Source organism: Taeniopygia guttata, chromosome 28, assembly GCF_048771995.1.
Source record: "Taeniopygia guttata chromosome 28, bTaeGut7.mat, whole genome shotgun sequence".
In the NCBI taxonomy this organism is placed as follows: Eukaryota; Metazoa; Chordata; class Aves; order Passeriformes; family Estrildidae; genus Taeniopygia; species Taeniopygia guttata.
In genome coordinates, this window is record NC_133053.1 from 781,508 (window position 1) to 797,037 (window position 15,530).

Sequence of the window (15,530 nt, forward strand, 5' to 3'; positions counted from 1 at the left end):
ATTTGGTTTTGTGGGGTTTTTTTCCACCTGGTTTTGGGGTCCCATCACGTGGTTTTGTGAGGTTTTTTCCACCTGGTTTTGGGGTCCCTTTATTTGGTTCTTGGGGTCCCCCTCAGCTCGTTCTTCTTGGTGTGGTTTTGGGGTCCCCCCTTCACTTGGTTTTGGGGTCCCCCCACCCCCAGTGAGACCCAAATATCGCCGCCTTCTGAAAAAAAATCAAATTACATTTATTGATGCGGGGGGGGGGGGAGGGGGTGTTGGGGAGGTCGTGGATTTTTTTTTTTTTGTCATTTTAGGACTTTTTATTTTCTTTTTTTTTTTTGCTATTTTTGTATTTTTTCTTTTTTTTTTTTGTTCTTTTTTTTGGGGGGGGTGTTCCCCCATTTTTGTTTCGATAAGCAATGGGGGGGATCTAGAAGTTTAGAAATGAGGGGGGGTCCCTACACAGAACGACTACACCTATGGGGGGGGGTCACCCCTATGGGGCCGGGGGCTGCCCCCCACTTTGGGGGGGGACACGAGGGGCGTGGGGCTGTACAGGGGAGGGGGGTCTGGGTGTGCGGCGGCATTTTTGGGGGGGCTTTTGTGGGGGGGGGGGGTTAAGGAGGAGCTTTGAGGTCCTTTCTGTTATAAAAGAGGAAAAAAATCAGCACAAAAAAAGAAAAAAAAAAGAAAAAAATTCCCAAAAAAACAACAACAAAAAAAAAGAAAATGACACAAAAAAAAAGAAAAAATTCCTTCATATGAAAGTGGTCCCTGGGGGGGGCGGGGGGGCCCCGGTCTGGTGCTCGGGGGGGGCCGGGGGTCACAGTGCTGGCTGAGCACGCAGACGGGGAGGGGGTTTTGGGGGGCTGCTCCGCACTGGGGGGGGGCTGCGCATGGGGGGGGCACGGATCGGACCCCCCCCCACTCCTTCCCCTCCCCCAGCCCAGCCTGGATTTGGGGGGGGGGCTCTGCTGGTCCTGCCCTCCCCCCCCAGGAGTCAGGGGGGCACTGGGGGGGGGCACAGCTCAGGGAAGCCCCCCCAGATGCCCCAAATTTGGGGGGGTTGGGGGGGGGGTATTGGCAGCACGTGGAGGGGAGGGGGGGCACAATGCCACGAAGCCCCCCAAAAATGCCCCTCCCCAGGCTCGGGGGGCAAAACACCCCAAAAATGCCCCCCCGGACCCCCCCCCCGCGGTGCTGACCCCGCCTGGGGAGGGGGGGGGGGCTGAGGTTGGGAATTTGGGGGGGGTCCCAGTGCTGGGGGGGGCAATAAAGGGGTCCCAGTTTGGGGGGGTGGGAAGGACTGGAAAATGGGGGGAGGATGAGGAGGGGGTCCCAGTCTGGAAAAGGGGGGGGGGGGAGGGCAGCAAATAAGTCACGTGACTTATTTCTAATCATCATTATTATTTCTTTTTTTTTTTTATCCTCCCGCGCTTTTTTTTTTTTTCCCTCCTCGTTTTTAGTGTTTGGAAAAAAACAAATTAAAACCCAAAAAATAATAATAATAAAAAAAATATATATAAAAAGGAGGAGAGGGGCGGAACGGGGCGGGGCGCTGAAAAGTGTTGGGGGGTGCGTGGGGTGAATTTGGGCGTGACGGGGCGGGGCCGATCATTAAAATTAATGAATTATTATAATTTTTTTGTGTGTTTTTTTTGTTTTTTTTTTTTTTCGGTGGTTCTGGCTTGTCGGCGGCCTCGGCGCGGGGCTCACACGCTCATTGTCATGCTGGGCGAGTACTATAGAGAGAGCGGAGACACCGCGGCGTTACCGGGGGTTACCGGGGGCTACCGGGGGGTTACCGGCCGTTACCGGGGGGCTACCGGGCGTTACCGGGGGTTACCGGGGGGTTACCGGGGGTTACCGGGCGTTACCGGGGGGTTACCGGGCGTTACCGGGGGTTACCGGGCGTTACCGGGGGGCTACCGGGGGTTACCGGGGGGGCTCACACGGCGCTGCCCCCCCCGGCTCCTCCTCACGCCTCTCCCGGCCATGGTGACCCCCCCGCCGCCGGTGATGCCGCTGCGGGAATTTCGGGGGGTCGCCAGTGGGGTTTGCTCGCTGACCCCCCCCGAGCCCGGCCCCGTCCCCCCCGGGCCCCCCGCCCCCGCCGCCTGCCCCCCCGGGGGTCCGCGGGGGTCCCCGGCGGGTCCCTTACGCTGTCGCTTTGGAAGGGGTTTAGGAAATTGCTGCTCAGCTCAGCGTCGTCCCGAGGGGTCCCGGGGGGGTTGCTCAGGGCCCCCAAATTACTGGGGGAGCTCTGGAGGAAGAGAGGGGGGAGAGGGGTTAGTGGGGGGTGGGTTATGGGGGGTTCGGGGGGGTTTGGGGGGGTTAATGGGGGCTCGGTGTGTGGGAAATAAATGGGGGGATCACAGAATAATGCGGGGGGAGCAAAATAAATGGGGTTTCAATAAATGGGGGGGGTCACAGAATGTGGGGGGAGAAAAAAAATGGGGTTTCAATAAATAGGGGGGGTCTCAGCACATGGGGGGGCAAAAGAAATGGGGTTTCAATAAATGGGGGGGGGCAGAATGTGGGGAGAGGAAAAAAAATGGGGTTTCAATAAATGGGAGAGGTCCCAGAATATGAGGGGGGGCAAAAGAAATGGGGTTTCAATAACTGGGGGGGGGGGTCTCAGCACATGGGGGGGCAAAAGAAATGGGGTTTCAATAACTGGGGGGGGTTCCAAAATGTGGGGGAGCCTCAATAAATGGAGTACCAATAAAAGGAGGGGTTCCAGTAAAAGAGGGAACCCAAATAAATGGGGTTCCAATAAATGGGGGACCCAGCACATGGGGGAGCCCCAGTAAATGGGGTCCCAGTACACGGTGGGGAGCAATAAATGGGTCCCAGGATATGGGGGAGCCCAAATAAACGGGGTCCCAAAAAATGGGGCAGGCCCAGAATACGGGGGAGTCCCAAAAAATGGGATCCCAAAACATGTGGGGGGCTCCCAGTGCATGGGGGGGTCCCAGTAACTGGGAGGGGTCCAGGGCATGGGGGTCCCAGCACCCTGGAGACCCCCAGGACATGGGGGCACCCCAAAAACTGGGGTCCCAGCCCCGGGGGGGTGCCCAGCTCACCTTTGGCAGCCCATCCATGTCCCCGGAGCCTGCCGGGGTGACAGCGGGGCGTTAGTGACCCCCAAGCCTCTGTGCCCCCCAATTTCCTGTGTCCCCAAATCTGCGTCCCCTCCTTCCTGCATCGTCCAGGTGTCCCTCCCAAACCCCGGTGTCCCCCAGGCTGTGTCCCCAAATCCCTGTGTGTGACCCCAATCCCTGTGTGTGACCCCAAATCCATGTGTCCCCAAATCTCAGTGTGTGACCTCAAATCCCAGTGTGTGACCCCAATCCCTGTGTGTGACCCCAAATCCACGTGTGCGACCCCAATCCCTGTGTTTGTGTCCCCAAATGTGTGTGTCCCCAAATCTGTGTGTGTCCCCAATCCCTGTTTTTGTGTCCCCAAATCCAGGTCTGTGTCCCCAAATCCCTGTGTGTATCCCCAAATCTGTGTCTGTGTCCCCAAATCCAGGTCTGTGTCCCCAAATCCATGTGCGTGTCCCCAAATCCCTGTTTTTGTGTCCCCAAATCCGTGTCTGTGTCCTCAAATCTAGATCTGTGTCCCCAAATCTGTGTTTGTGTCCCCAAATCCGTGTCTGTGACCCCTCAATCCGTTCCCCCCTCCCCTCCACGTGTCCCTCCCGCTGCACGAGCCCCTCCAGCCTCGGCTGGAGCTCACACCCCACAGGATTTGGGATTTTGGGGTGGGGTGGGGGGCACAAAGGACCCCTGCTGTCCCCAGGGGTGTCACCCACCTAAGGATCCGTTCATGTGGTGCGGCTCCATCGCGCTCATCCCACCCATGGGCCCCTCGGGGCCGGGCCCCATCGGGAACTGCAGGGGAACAGGGGGTGAGGAATGTTGGGGGGACCCCAAACTCTGTCCCTGTCCCCAAACCCCGTCCCTGTCCCCAAACCCCGTCCCTGTCCCCGTCCCTGTCCCTGTCCCCAGTCCCGTCACTCACGTTGGGCCGGTTCCCCGCGGGTCCGATGGGGTTCATCATGGTGTACATGTTCTCACTGGAGTTGGTGGAGTCTGGGGGGGACACCACACGTGGGGGGGTGAGTGTGGCCCCCCCAGATCCCACTTGTACCCCCAGATCCCACTTGTACCCCCAGATCCCACTCACACCCCCAAAATCCACTTATACCCCCACCAAACCCCACTCACACCCCCAAATCCCACTCATACCCCAACAAATTCCACTCATACCACCCAAAATCCCACTTATACACCCCTAAATCCTACTTATACACCCCCAAATCCCACTCACACCCCCAAAATCCACTCATACCCCCAAAATCCACTCATACCCCAACAAATTCCACTCACACCCCCAAATCCCACTAATACTACCCAAAATCCCACTTCTACACCCCCAAATCCCACTCACACCCCCAAATCCCACTCATACCCCAACAAATTCCACTCATACCACCCAAAATCCCACTTCTACACCCCCAAACCCCACTCACACCCCCAAATCCCACTCACACCCCCAAACCCCACTTATACCCATCCCCTCTCTCACCTCCGGGGCTGGGCAGGATGGGGGTGCCGGGGGGGCCACCGCCCCCAGGAGGGCCCTGGAAGGGAAAAGGGAAAAGTGGGGGGTGGGTTTTGGGGGGGGTCACGGGGTCACTGCAGCCCCCCCGTCCCCGACAGCGCACCCCAATACTCACCACGTAATTCCCGGGGGATGAGGAGGAGTAGGCGATCTGGGGGGGACAAAGAGGGGGTCAGCATGGGGGGGGACACAGGGGCAGCACCCCCATAGGACCCCCCCACCCCAAATCCCAAAACTTACGGAGTTGGCGTTGGGGTTGGGCCAGGGCCCGCGGCCACCGGGACCCCTGGGGAGGCAACGGGGACAGTGAGGGGGGGTCCTGCCGGGCCCGAGGCTCCCCCCACGCTGGGGGGGGATTTGGGGGGGGTTATGGGGGTCTTACATGTTCATGGTGGGCATCCCAGGGCCGGCCAGCGAGCTGGGTGGGGGGCGCATCCCACTGCCGTAGCTCTGCCGGGAGAGAGGGGGTCAGCAGGGCTGGGACACCCCTGGATGTCCCCACCCTGCACCCCTGTCCCCACCCTGGTCCCCTGTCCCCATCCTGTACCCCTGTCCCCATCCTGCACCCCTGTCCCCATCCTGCACCCCTGTCCCCACCCTGCACCCCTGTCCCCACCCACATCCTCATTCAGGGGGAATTCCCTGAATTCCCATCCCTTATCCCTGTCCCCATCCCTATATCCCCATCCCTGTTCCCCACATCCTTGTTCTTCTTTCCCTGTCCCCACCCCCGAATTCCCATTCCTTTATCCCGTACCCCACCCCTGGATCCTTCTACCCCCCCATCCCCGTTCCTGTCCTGTTCCCCATCCCCATCCCCAATCCCATCCCCATATCCTCGTCACCCTGTCCCTGTAACCACTTCCACCCCTGAATCCCTGACCCTGCCCTAGCCCAGTATCCCAGTATCCCATCACCCCAGTATCCCATCATCCCATTACCCCAGTATCCCATTACCCCATCATCCCAGTACCCCATTATCCTCTTACCCCCTTATCCCAGTACCCCTTCACCACATCACCCCATTACCCCATTGCCCCCTTATTCCAGTACCCCAGTAACCCTTCACCCCAGTACCCCATTATCCCCGTACCCCATTATCCCACTATCCTATTACCCCATTATCCCACCATCCCAGTACCCCAGTACCCCCTTATCCCATTACCCCCTTTTCCCAGTATCCCATTATCCCACCATCCCAGTACCCCAGTACCCCATTATCCCCTTACCCCATTATCCCATTATCCCATTACCCCGTTATCCCACCATTCCAGTACCCCCTTACCCCAGTACCCCATTATCCCCTTACCCCATTAATCTACTATTCTATTACCCCGTTATCCCACCATCCCAGTACTCCAGTACCCCCCCCCCTTACCCCAGTACCCCATTACCCCATCACCCCAGTACCCCACTATCCCATTACCCCCTTACCCCAGTACCCCATTACCCCCTTACCCCATTATCCCACTATCCCATTACCCCGTTATCCCACCATCCCAGTACCCCAGTACCCCCTTAGCCCAGTACCCCCTTACCCCCTCACCCCCTTACCCCCTCAATCACCCCCGTACCCCCTTACCCCAGTACCCCATCCCAGCCCCCCGTACCTGCGGCCCCATGCCGGCCATGCCTCGGGGGGGGTTCATGCGCTGCATCGGGCCCCCCATGCCAGGATGCCCTGCACAGAGGGGGAGGGGGAGGCGTGAGCCCCCCGAGCCCCCCCTGCACCCCCCTGAACCCCCTAAGCGAGGGGGACCCCCACTCACCCTGGGAGCGCGCAGCGGGGTCCATGGCGCTGGGCAGCAGCGGCTGGGAGCCAGGAACACCCACGGGGGGCTGCGGGGGGAAAGGGTCAGGGGGGGCTGCACCCCCATTTTGGGGAGGGGGTCCCGGCAGCGAGCGCCTCACCTGGGTGGGCATCCGGAGAGGGGGCCGGGGGCCGCCGGGGTAACGGGGGGACATGAAGGGCTGCAAGAGAGGGGGTTGGGGGGGTCACAGGGGGTCAGAGGGGGTTTGGGGGGTCACAGGGGGTTTGAGGGTCACAGGGGGTTTGGGGGGTCAGAGGGGGTTTGGGGGATCAGAGGGGTTTGGGGTGTCAGAGGGGTTTAGGGGGTCAGAGGGGTTTGGGGGTCACAGGGGGTTTGGGGGTCACAGGGGGTTTGGGGGGTCACAGGGGGTTTGGGGGATCAGAGGGGGTATGGGGGATCAGAGGGGTTTGGGGGATCAGAGGGGGTTTGGGGGGTCACGGGGGGTTTGGGGGGTCAGAGGGGTTTGGGGGTCACAGGGGTTTGGGGGAGGTCAGAGAGGTTTGGGGGGTCAGAGGGGGTTTGGGGGTCAGAGGGGTTTGGGGGTCACAGGGGGTTTGGGGGGTCAGAGGGGGTTTGGGGGTCACAGGGGTTTGGGGGTCACAGGGGGTTTGGGGGTGTTGAACACCTCAGGGACCCCCCAAACCCCGTACCTGGAAGAAGGCGGGGGGCACGGGACCCCCGGCCATGGCATCCCCGGGGGGCAGGCTCCCCATCACCGGGCTGGGCGCCGCCGCCGCGCTCTGCGGGGACACCCGGCTCAGAACGGGGGGTCCCCGCCGCCCCCAGACCCCCAACACCGAGCCCGGGGGGCGCGGGCAGGGGCCCCGGGCCGGGGGGAGCGGGACGGGGAAGGAATGCGCCGCTTTTCCGCCACAACTGGTTCCAATTTGGTTCGGAGCGAGCGGGGGAAGGGGGGGGACCCCGCGCTGCCCCTTCCACCGGGGGCCCCCCAAAAGGCCGGGCGGGGATGGGGGTCCCGCGGTGAGCGGGGGGCGCCGCCGCCGCGGCTGTTTTGGGGAGGGGGATGGTGCTGGGGACACCCCCGGGCTGGGGGGACACCCCCGGGATTGGGGGGACAGCTCAGCCACACCAAAATTTGGGGTTTGTCCCATGGCGGGGGTAGGATTGGGGACCCACGGGGGTCCTGGGGGGGTCCCAGGGATGGGCCCGGGCCACGTCCCCTCCTGGGGACCCCTCGCTGGGTGGGTGGGGGGGTCGCTGCTGCCCCCAAATTCTGTCAAATTCTGCAAATTGTGCCCCCCAAAATTGGGTGATGCCAAGCGGAGTTGCCATGGCGACAGGGCACGGAGAAATTTGGAGGTGGGGGCGCACCGGGGGGCACTTTGGGGGCGCTGCTCACCCCAGGGGCGACCCCAGACCCCGCTGTGGGGCAGCTGCTCCAAATCCCCCCCTCCCCACACACATCTGGCACGCACAGGCGGGTCCCCCCCAGTTTTTGGGGGTCCCCAGGATGCTCCCGGGGGTCCCGGCGTGCCAGGGGTGGGGGGCACCCAGGGGGATGGGAGGGGTCCCAGTTCCCTGCTGGCACCCCCAGGTCAGCCCAGCCGGGGGTGGGGATGGGGCAGGGCTGTGGGGGCACCCCGGGGTGGGCTCAGGGGGCTCAGGGGGGGTTCGGGGGGGGCTCGGGGGGCTCCCCCCGGCTCTGCCAGGCAGCAGCGCCATGGCAACGCGGCCTGACCCGCGCCACAGCCTCATTAAATTAATTAATTCCGGCACGGAAATCAGCTCCGCGCAGCGCCGGGGCCGGGGGGGCGAGGGGAGGTCCTGCTGCAGCCCCCACGGCACCCACGGGGGACACGGGGGACACGGGTGTCCGGGGGCAGCGTGGGCCCCGCAGGGTCCTCACGGCACGCGCCCACCGAGGGTCCTGCAGCCCACAGTGTCCCCCCCCGTGTCACCCCGGGGGGCACAGGGACCCTCCTGCCACACCCCACAGCCCACAGCTTTCTGCATCCCACGGGGGCATCCTACAGGGCACAGCACCCCACATCCTGTGGGGCTGTGGAGGCTGCAGCACCCCACAGAATCCCACAGCATCCTATGGCATCCTATAGCACCCTGCATCACCCCACAGCACCCCACAGCACCCTGTGGGACACGGACCCTGCATCACCCCACAGCACCCCACGGGCTCTGGCCCTGCATCCCCCAGCACTGTGACCCCACAGCATCCCCGGGACCACTCCCCACGGCGCCCCCGCAGCCCCCCTGGCCCAGCACCCCCCGTGTCCCCCCCCAAGCATGGGGACACCGGGGACACCGGGGACACCGGGGACACCGGGGCTGCTGACCCCGTGCCAGTGACTGAACCCCCAGAGCGGCGCTGGAAGGGGCAGAGCTGTTTTGGGGGGGGGTCCCGTCAGTGTGGGGGGGTCCCACTGAGCCCCAGTCCTGCAGTGACCCCCAGGACACCGGGAGGGGAGGGGGGACACCCGGCTGGAGCTGCCACTGCGGGACTGGGGGGAACGGGGGGTCTCTGTCCCTTTTTGGGGGGGGGTGACAGGGGGGATGGGCACACTGGGGCCCCCAAGCGGGGGGGTGTTGGGCCGGGGCCCGGGGATTAACCCAACCCCCCCTCGGCGCTGCCCGGTGAAATAGGTCACCCAGAGATGGGGGTGGGGGTGGGGAGGGGGCGGCAGGGCGGGACCCCCCCCAGGGCAGGACCCCCCCCAGGGCGGGACCCCCCCCCAGCGAGGCACTCACGTAGTCATGGAAGGCTTTGGCCTCGCTGGAGTGCTCGCAGGTCTCGCGGCGGTCCGGGGCGGCGCAGTACAGATCCCAAAAAACGCTGGGGACGGGAGGGGGCGCAGGGTGAGGACCCCCACCCCAAATCCCACCCTGCACCCCCTTTCCATCCCGGCCCCGCTCTGTGTCCCCCCTCGGCGGGGGCCCCGCGCTGCCGCTGTTTGCCTGGATCCGGTCACTCCATCCCAAATTCCTGGGACTTGACATCAGGCTGCAGCACCCGGCCGGGATTTGGGATTTGGGATTTGGGGGGGGTCCCCTGCCCGCGCCCCCTGCCCCGCCGTGGGGCAGCACAGGGGTCGTGGCTGCTCCTGGGTGTCGCCCACAAGGTTTGGGGGTACTCATTTAACCCCCCCTTGCTCTATGTGTGTGTGTGTGTCCCCCCTAAATCATTCACTGCCCACCCCCAAAGTGATGTGCCCCCCACACCCTCCTCGGGGCGCTCTGCCGGGGCCCCCCCAGTGCGGGGGTCGGGCCCCGGGGCTGGGACCCCCCCCAGCCCCTCTCCCGGTGCCGGGACCCCCCCCAGCCCCTCTCCCGGTGCCGGGACCCCCCCCAGCCCCTCTCCCGGTGCCAAATTGGATCCATCTGGAGGAGCCGGGGGGGGGGGCCGGGCTGGGAGGGAAGGGGGTCCCCAATCGCTGATGGGAAAAGCAGAGGGACAGATTTATGGGGTGCGAGGTGACAGAACGGGGGGGCGCAGCTCCCAGACCCCCCCCAGCCCCTCTGCCAGGGAAATGGGGTGGGGGTCCCCCTTTCCAGCCCCCCCAGCCCCGCTCACCACCACCAGGAGTGCAGGAAGCCGGGGGGCTCCCCCAGCGTGATGTTCTTCTCCCATCGGATCTGCGGAAAGGACACGAGTGGGGGGTCAGCGACCCCCCCCAGGCACGGGTGGGGCTGCAGGACCCCCCGTGGGTTCGTGGGTGGGACGGGGGGTCCGGGGGTGCTGCCCTGCCCCCCCTTACCTCCGACAAGAAGGTCTGGGCGGATTTCTGCGCCCCCACGTGCAGCAGGTACTCGTAGACGTAGAGCGCCAGCCTGGGGGGACAGGACGGGGACAGGGACAGCGTCAGGGACCTGCCACCCCCACGGTGACACCCCCGCCCGAGGGACGCGGGGACAGCCGGGATGGAGCCCCCCACTCAATTAGCGCGGAATTAATGACGGAGGAGGCTCGATGCCACCTCCCTGCGAGGGACCCCGGCGGTGACACCGAGTGACCCCCACCGGGTCAGGACAGGGGACACAACCCACGCGGGATGTGGCTCAGGGGCGATGTCACCCCGCGTGTCCCCGGTGGCACCCACGGAAGCCCAGGGCCGGCCCCGGTGCTCCGTTCCCCCCCCGGTGCAGGAACGGGACCCGCGGCGGTTCCAGCCCCGGGGCCGCGGTGGCCTCGGGCACGGGGACACGGCAGGACAGCGACAACCGGGAGCGGCGGGTCACGGTCCCGGGCACCGGCGGAGCAGCAGCAGCCCCGGTGCCATTCCGGTCCCCGCTGCCCCCGGGGATGGCACGGCCGGGGAGGGCTCCCGGTGCCCTGAGGGATGCTGCGGACCGGGCTCCCGGTAGTCCCGGGGCCATCGCGGGTCACGGTGCCCCGGGGGATGGCAATGCCCGGGGGATCACCCCGGCTCCCGGTGCCCCGGAGGATGGCAGGGACCGGCGGGCACGGCCCAGCTCAGGGCAGGCACGGCACGGTCCGGGGGGATCATCCCAGGTCCCGGTGCCCCGGGGTACGGCACGGTCGGGGAAGGGGCATCCCGGCTGCCGGTGCCCCCGGGGATGCCGCAGACCGGGGAGATCATCCCGAGTCCCGGTGCTCCCGCAGCTCCCGGTGCCCCGAGATGTGGCAATACCGGGGGGGCACATCCCGGCTCCCGTTAGCCCCGGCGTGATCGCGGCTCCCGGTGCCCCGGGGGATGCCACGGACCCCGGCACACCGCAGCTCCCGGTGCCCCGAGGGATGCCACGGACCGAGGGGGATCATCCCGGCTCCCGGTGCCCCGGGAAGTCACGGACCGGGAGGATCATCCCGGTTCCCGGTACCCCGGGGAATGGCACAGATCGGGGGGGAATCATCCAGCTCCCGGTGCCCCGGGGGACAGCACGGACCGGGGGGCTCATCCCGGCTCCCGGTGCCCCGGGGGATGCCGCGGACCGGGGGGCTCATCCCGGCCCCCGGTGCCCGGCTGCCCCCCGCCAGCTCCCGCTGCCCCGCGGCTGCCGGTGCTCCCCGGCGGGGCGGGGCCGGGGGGTCCGCCCGCCCCCCGATCTCCCCCCCGCTTTTCCCGATCTCTCCCCCCACCTTCCCTCCCGCTCCGTCCCCGCTCCCCCGGCGCCCGCCCCGGCAAAAACTTCCGCGCCCCGGCCGTTCCCCCGCCGCCGCCCGGCGCCGCACTCACTTCTCGCGGGCCTGGCCGTCCGAGGGCACGCCGGAGCCCTTGCCCTTGGCGTACATGGCGCGGCGGCGGCTGTCAGCGGCCCCGGGCCCGGCCCCGCGCGGCCCCCGCCGCCCCCGCCGCCCCCGCCGCCATCCCGGCCCGGCCCGGCCCGGCCCCGCCGGCTGCGGCCGCGCGCCCGAGGGGGAGCTTGAAACCGCCGCGCCCCCCCCGCGCGGCTGTTCCGGCAGCGCCGCCACCACCCCCCCCGCGCCGCGCGCCGCGCTTAAAGGGGCGATGGCGGCGGGGGAGGCGGTGGGGACCGCACGGGGAGGGGAGGGGGAGGCGGACACGGGGGACGCGTGGAAGGTCACGGACACCACCGGGGGGGACACGGGGCACAGGGGGACGCGGATGTGACGGGGGACGCGCAGCTGAGGGGGTGGGCGCGGGGGACGCGGGGACACGGGGGCGATAAGAGGACACGGGGGATGCACGCCACGGGGTGGGCATGGAGGGGCAAGGACACGAGCGGGGACGGGGACACGCGGGGGTCGTGGGCACGAGGGGGTGGGTTAAACGGGCAGTGGCACGAGGGGACACGGTGGTCACGGAGGGACACGAGGGGGTGGGCACGGACACGGCGGGTGGGCGTGTGGCAGGGTGGGCACGGACGGAGGGACACGGACACGAAGGGGTGGACACGGGAGGGGGGACACGGGGGGACACGGATGTGACAGGGTGGACACGGACGCGATGGGGTGGACTTAAAGGGGCAGTGACACGAAGGGATGGAGACAGGATGGTCATGGAGGGACACGGATTTGGGGATGGACACGGAGGGGCACCAAGGGGGTGGCCACAGACACGCGACACAGAGGGACACGGATGTGACGGGTGGACGTGGACACGACGCGGTGGACACATGCAAGGGGTTGGGCGTACATGGGCACGGACACGAGGGGGACACACGGACACGAGGGGGACACACGGACACGAGGGGGAGCAGGTAGTCACGAAGGGACTCGGACACCAGGGGGCGGACACGGACACGGTGTGACACGAGGGGACACGGTGGGGACACAGAGGGACAAGGATGGACACAGGGGGGTGGACGTGGACACCGGAGGGGGCTTGGACACGGGGAGTGGACACTCGGGACTCCGAGCTGCAGACACCGGCATGGGGACACCCACCCTGCCAGGGGACACCCACCCTGCCAGGGGACACCCACCCTGCCAGGGGACACAGCCGCAGAGTCCCCCTGCTCCCACCCGGCCTTGGGGTCCCCGCACACTCGGGGGTTCCCCGTGCTGCCGGGGGGGTCTGTGAGCACACACACCCGTGAGGGTGTCCCTGTGTGCCCACGCGCGTGTCCCCCACCCCTCGGGTCACCGGGATGCTCAGGCAGTGCCGGGGGGATGCTCAGCACCCCAAGAAAGGAGCGGGGGTCTGGCAGGGGTCAGGGGGTGCTGACCTGGGGGTGCTGCCCCCTGCCCCCCCCGGGCCGGCTACGCCCTGGCAGGGTGACACGGGACAGCCGGACCCGCCTGTTCCTCTTCCCCGCAGCAGAGCGGCCGAGCGCAGGCGAGTGGGGCGGCTGCGGCTGGGAGGGGGAAGGGGGGCAGGAAATGCCCCGCTGGGACCCCCAGGAGCTGCCCAGCCCTGGGACAGCGGCAGCGGGGTGGGCGCTAGACTGGGCTGCACTGGTTTGCACTGGGAGGGGGACGCGGTGGGAATGGGGGGTCCTGATTCCCGTTTCCCCCCAGGCTGCCGCCGCAGGGGAAGGATCATGGGGCTCCCCGCGGCCCCGCTCGTGCTGCTGCTGCTGCTGCTGCAGCCCATGAGCTCCCTGCTCCTCCTGTCCCCCTGTTTCCCTTTGCTGCTGGACATCTCCGAGGAGCTGGACCTGAGCAACAGGAGCAGCGGCTGTGCTGAGCTGGACTGGAGCCCGTTCCAGCGGCACCGCCGGCTGCTGCTGAGGCACAACGGCATCGAGGCCCTGAGCCCCTCGGCCCGCCTCGGGCCCGCCCTGGAGGAGCTGGACCTGGCGGAGAACCGGCTGCGGGAGCTGCCCCGCGGCTTCTTCAGCAACGCCACGGCGCTGCGGGAGCTGCGGCTGGAGGGGAACCCGCTCCGCGCCCTGCCCCGCGCCGCCTTCCAGCCCCAGCTCCGCTCCCTGTCCCTGTCCTGCCGCTGCGACCTGCTGGCCACCGTGGTGACCCTCTGTGCCCGCTCGGAGCTCCGCTGCCTGTGCTTCCCACCGCCCCCCCAGCAGCATCCCTTCAACGCCACGGAGTTCCACGCGCGGCACTGCGGGCCCGGCGCGGGGCTGGTGGCCGCGGTGGCCGCGGCGGTGGCCGGGCTGGTGGCGCTGGCGGTGGTGGCCGCGGTTTGGTGGCGGAGGAGGAGAGCGGGGGCCGCGGTGGGCGGCGTGGGGAGGGGGAAGCAGAATCCCACCGGGAACCTGCGGCAGCCCCGGTACATCAGCCGCGACACCGGGAGCGGCCCCGCCGATGTCGCCGATGTCCCCGACTACGAGAACGTTTTCGTGAGTCCCGGCACGGCCCCGGGGGCTGCGCACGGGTGGGCACCGGTGTGGCGGGAGCCGCGCTACAGGTGAGGCTCCGGGCCAGGGATGGACGTTCGGGAATGTTCCATCCCCTCCCCGCTGTGCTGTGCCCTGATGTGTCACCCTGCCCCATCCTGCCTGATTCCTCTCCATCCTGTGCTGAACCTGACATCCCATCCCATGGATCAATCCCATCCCATGGATCCCATCAATCCCATCCCATGGATCAATCCCATTCCATCCCATGGATCCCATCCCATTCCATCCATCCCAGCACAGCACAGCACAGCACAGCCCAGCCCAGACTATCCCATCCCATGGATCCCATCCCATCCCATCCCATCCCATCAACCCCATCCCAATTTCTCCTCCCCGTTCCCCAGCCCGCAGGTCCCTCTGGATGAGGATTATTTCCTGGAGAGCGCGGCCGATCCCGGGGCTCAGCCCATCTACGCCAACACGCTGGGCCCCACCGAGGACATCTACATCGTTCCTGCCCACTGAGGGGCTGGGGGACCCTCTGTGTCCCCCCGCTGCCCTGTCCCCGTGCCCCAGCCCGGAGGGGACGGGGACATTCCCTGCACACATCCCACGGGGATGCCTCTTATGGGGGATTTTTAGGGCAGCCCCAGTTCCCCCCTCGCCCCGGGCTGAGCTGACATTTCCTGTGGGGCCGGGGCACGCGTGGGGTCCCGGGGCCGGCTGGAGCAGCTGGGGCTGAGCACGGCCGTGGTTTCCTCTTCCCCTTTTGGGGCCGTGGGGTGCGTGGGGTGCCGCTGGCCTGGGGACGTGCTGGCGGTTGGGGACATCCGGTGCCACCTGCTCGGGCTTTCCTGCTAAATCCGCCACTTCGGGTACAAAGAAAAAGCTTTTCTTCAATCCTCCTGGTGGCACCGCCAGCTCTTGGGTTCCATGGGGACCCAGGGACCCCGTGGCTTGTCTGGGTGTCCCCTCAGTCCCTGAGAGGCTTCACTGTGCCCCATTAAATGGCTTAATTATCTCTAATTACCTGCATAGCCTGTGGTCTGTGGGCTGGGTTTTCCCTGGGGCTCCCAGAGTCTGTGTCCCCAAAGTGGGGGTCCCGGGGGACCAGGACCCTCAGGGACAGGTCCCCAGAGTCTGTGTCCCCAACGTGGGGGTCCTGAGGGACCAGGACCCTCAGGGACAAGTCCCCAGAGCTCGTGTCCCCAAAGTGTTACAATCACTTTATTCATTATTATTACATCCTTCTGGTTTTATAGAAATATATAAAATAGAAAAACATAAAACCCCCTCCTTCTTTCCCCCCCCCCCAAAAAAGGGTATTTTGCTATAAAATGCAATAAGTTAGAAATAAATAACTGGGTGCATAAATAAGTCTCTGAGATAGAAGAGGTTTGGAGTGGGATA

General features: G+C 66.0%; 2 protein-coding genes across 3 annotated transcripts; one reads left to right on the forward strand and one right to left on the reverse strand.

Annotated features, from left to right (window-relative positions):
• Positions 1 to 1,479: 1,479 nt before the first annotated feature.
• On the reverse strand, positions 1,480 to 11,781 carry SSBP4 (single stranded DNA binding protein 4). 2 transcript variants are annotated; one of them, XM_072919385.1, is made up of 17 exons: positions 11,594 to 11,781; positions 10,154 to 10,226; positions 9,970 to 10,031; positions 9,147 to 9,231; positions 7,073 to 7,162; positions 6,523 to 6,582; positions 6,381 to 6,450; positions 6,222 to 6,292; positions 4,994 to 5,064; positions 4,852 to 4,897; positions 4,727 to 4,762; positions 4,576 to 4,630; positions 4,009 to 4,079; positions 3,800 to 3,878; positions 3,069 to 3,097; positions 2,144 to 2,245; positions 1,480 to 1,724 (listed from the first exon to the last, which is right to left on the reverse strand). In XM_072919385.1, the coding sequence occupies exons 1-17, from the start codon at positions 11,647 to 11,649 to the stop codon at positions 1,695 to 1,697; spliced, it is 1,086 nt and encodes a 361-aa protein (XP_072775486.1). In that variant the 5' UTR covers positions 11,650 to 11,781; the 3' UTR covers positions 1,480 to 1,694. The 2 variants fall into 2 exon arrangements, with proteins under 2 accessions (XP_072775486.1, XP_032599757.2); XM_032743866.3 differs by having other exon boundaries at positions 4,994 to 5,061; positions 11,594 to 11,780.
• A 1,528-nt stretch (positions 11,782 to 13,309) lies between these two features.
• Positions 13,310 to 14,789, forward strand: LOC115490883 (uncharacterized). The gene is made up of 2 exons (XM_041721625.2): positions 13,310 to 14,188; positions 14,525 to 14,789. The coding sequence occupies exons 1-2, from the start codon at positions 13,362 to 13,364 to the stop codon at positions 14,643 to 14,645; spliced, it is 948 nt and encodes a 315-aa protein (XP_041577559.2). The 5' UTR covers positions 13,310 to 13,361; the 3' UTR covers positions 14,646 to 14,789.
• The last annotated feature ends 741 nt before the right edge of the window (positions 14,790 to 15,530 follow it).

Bases quoted from the DNA above. Each gene is read 5' to 3' on its own strand.
- SSBP4 (XM_072919385.1), bottom strand. From the start codon at position 11,649: ATGTACGCCAAGGGCAAGGGCTCCGGCGTGCCCTCGGACGGCCAGGCC. The intron at 3,098-3,799 runs GTGGGTGACACC...TCACCCCGGCAG, and splicing joins CCACATGAACGGATCCTTAG to GCTCCGGGGACATGGATGGG. The intron at 1,725-2,143 runs GTAAGGGACCCG...CTCTCTCTATAG, and splicing joins ACCCCTTCCAAAGCGACAGC to TACTCGCCCAGCATGACAAT.
- LOC115490883 (XM_041721625.2), top strand. From the start codon at position 13,362: ATGGGGCTCCCCGCGGCCCCGCTCGTGCTGCTGCTGCTGCTGCTGCAG. The intron at 14,189-14,524 runs GTGAGGCTCCGG...CCCGTTCCCCAG, and splicing joins TGGCGGGAGCCGCGCTACAG to CCCGCAGGTCCCTCTGGATG.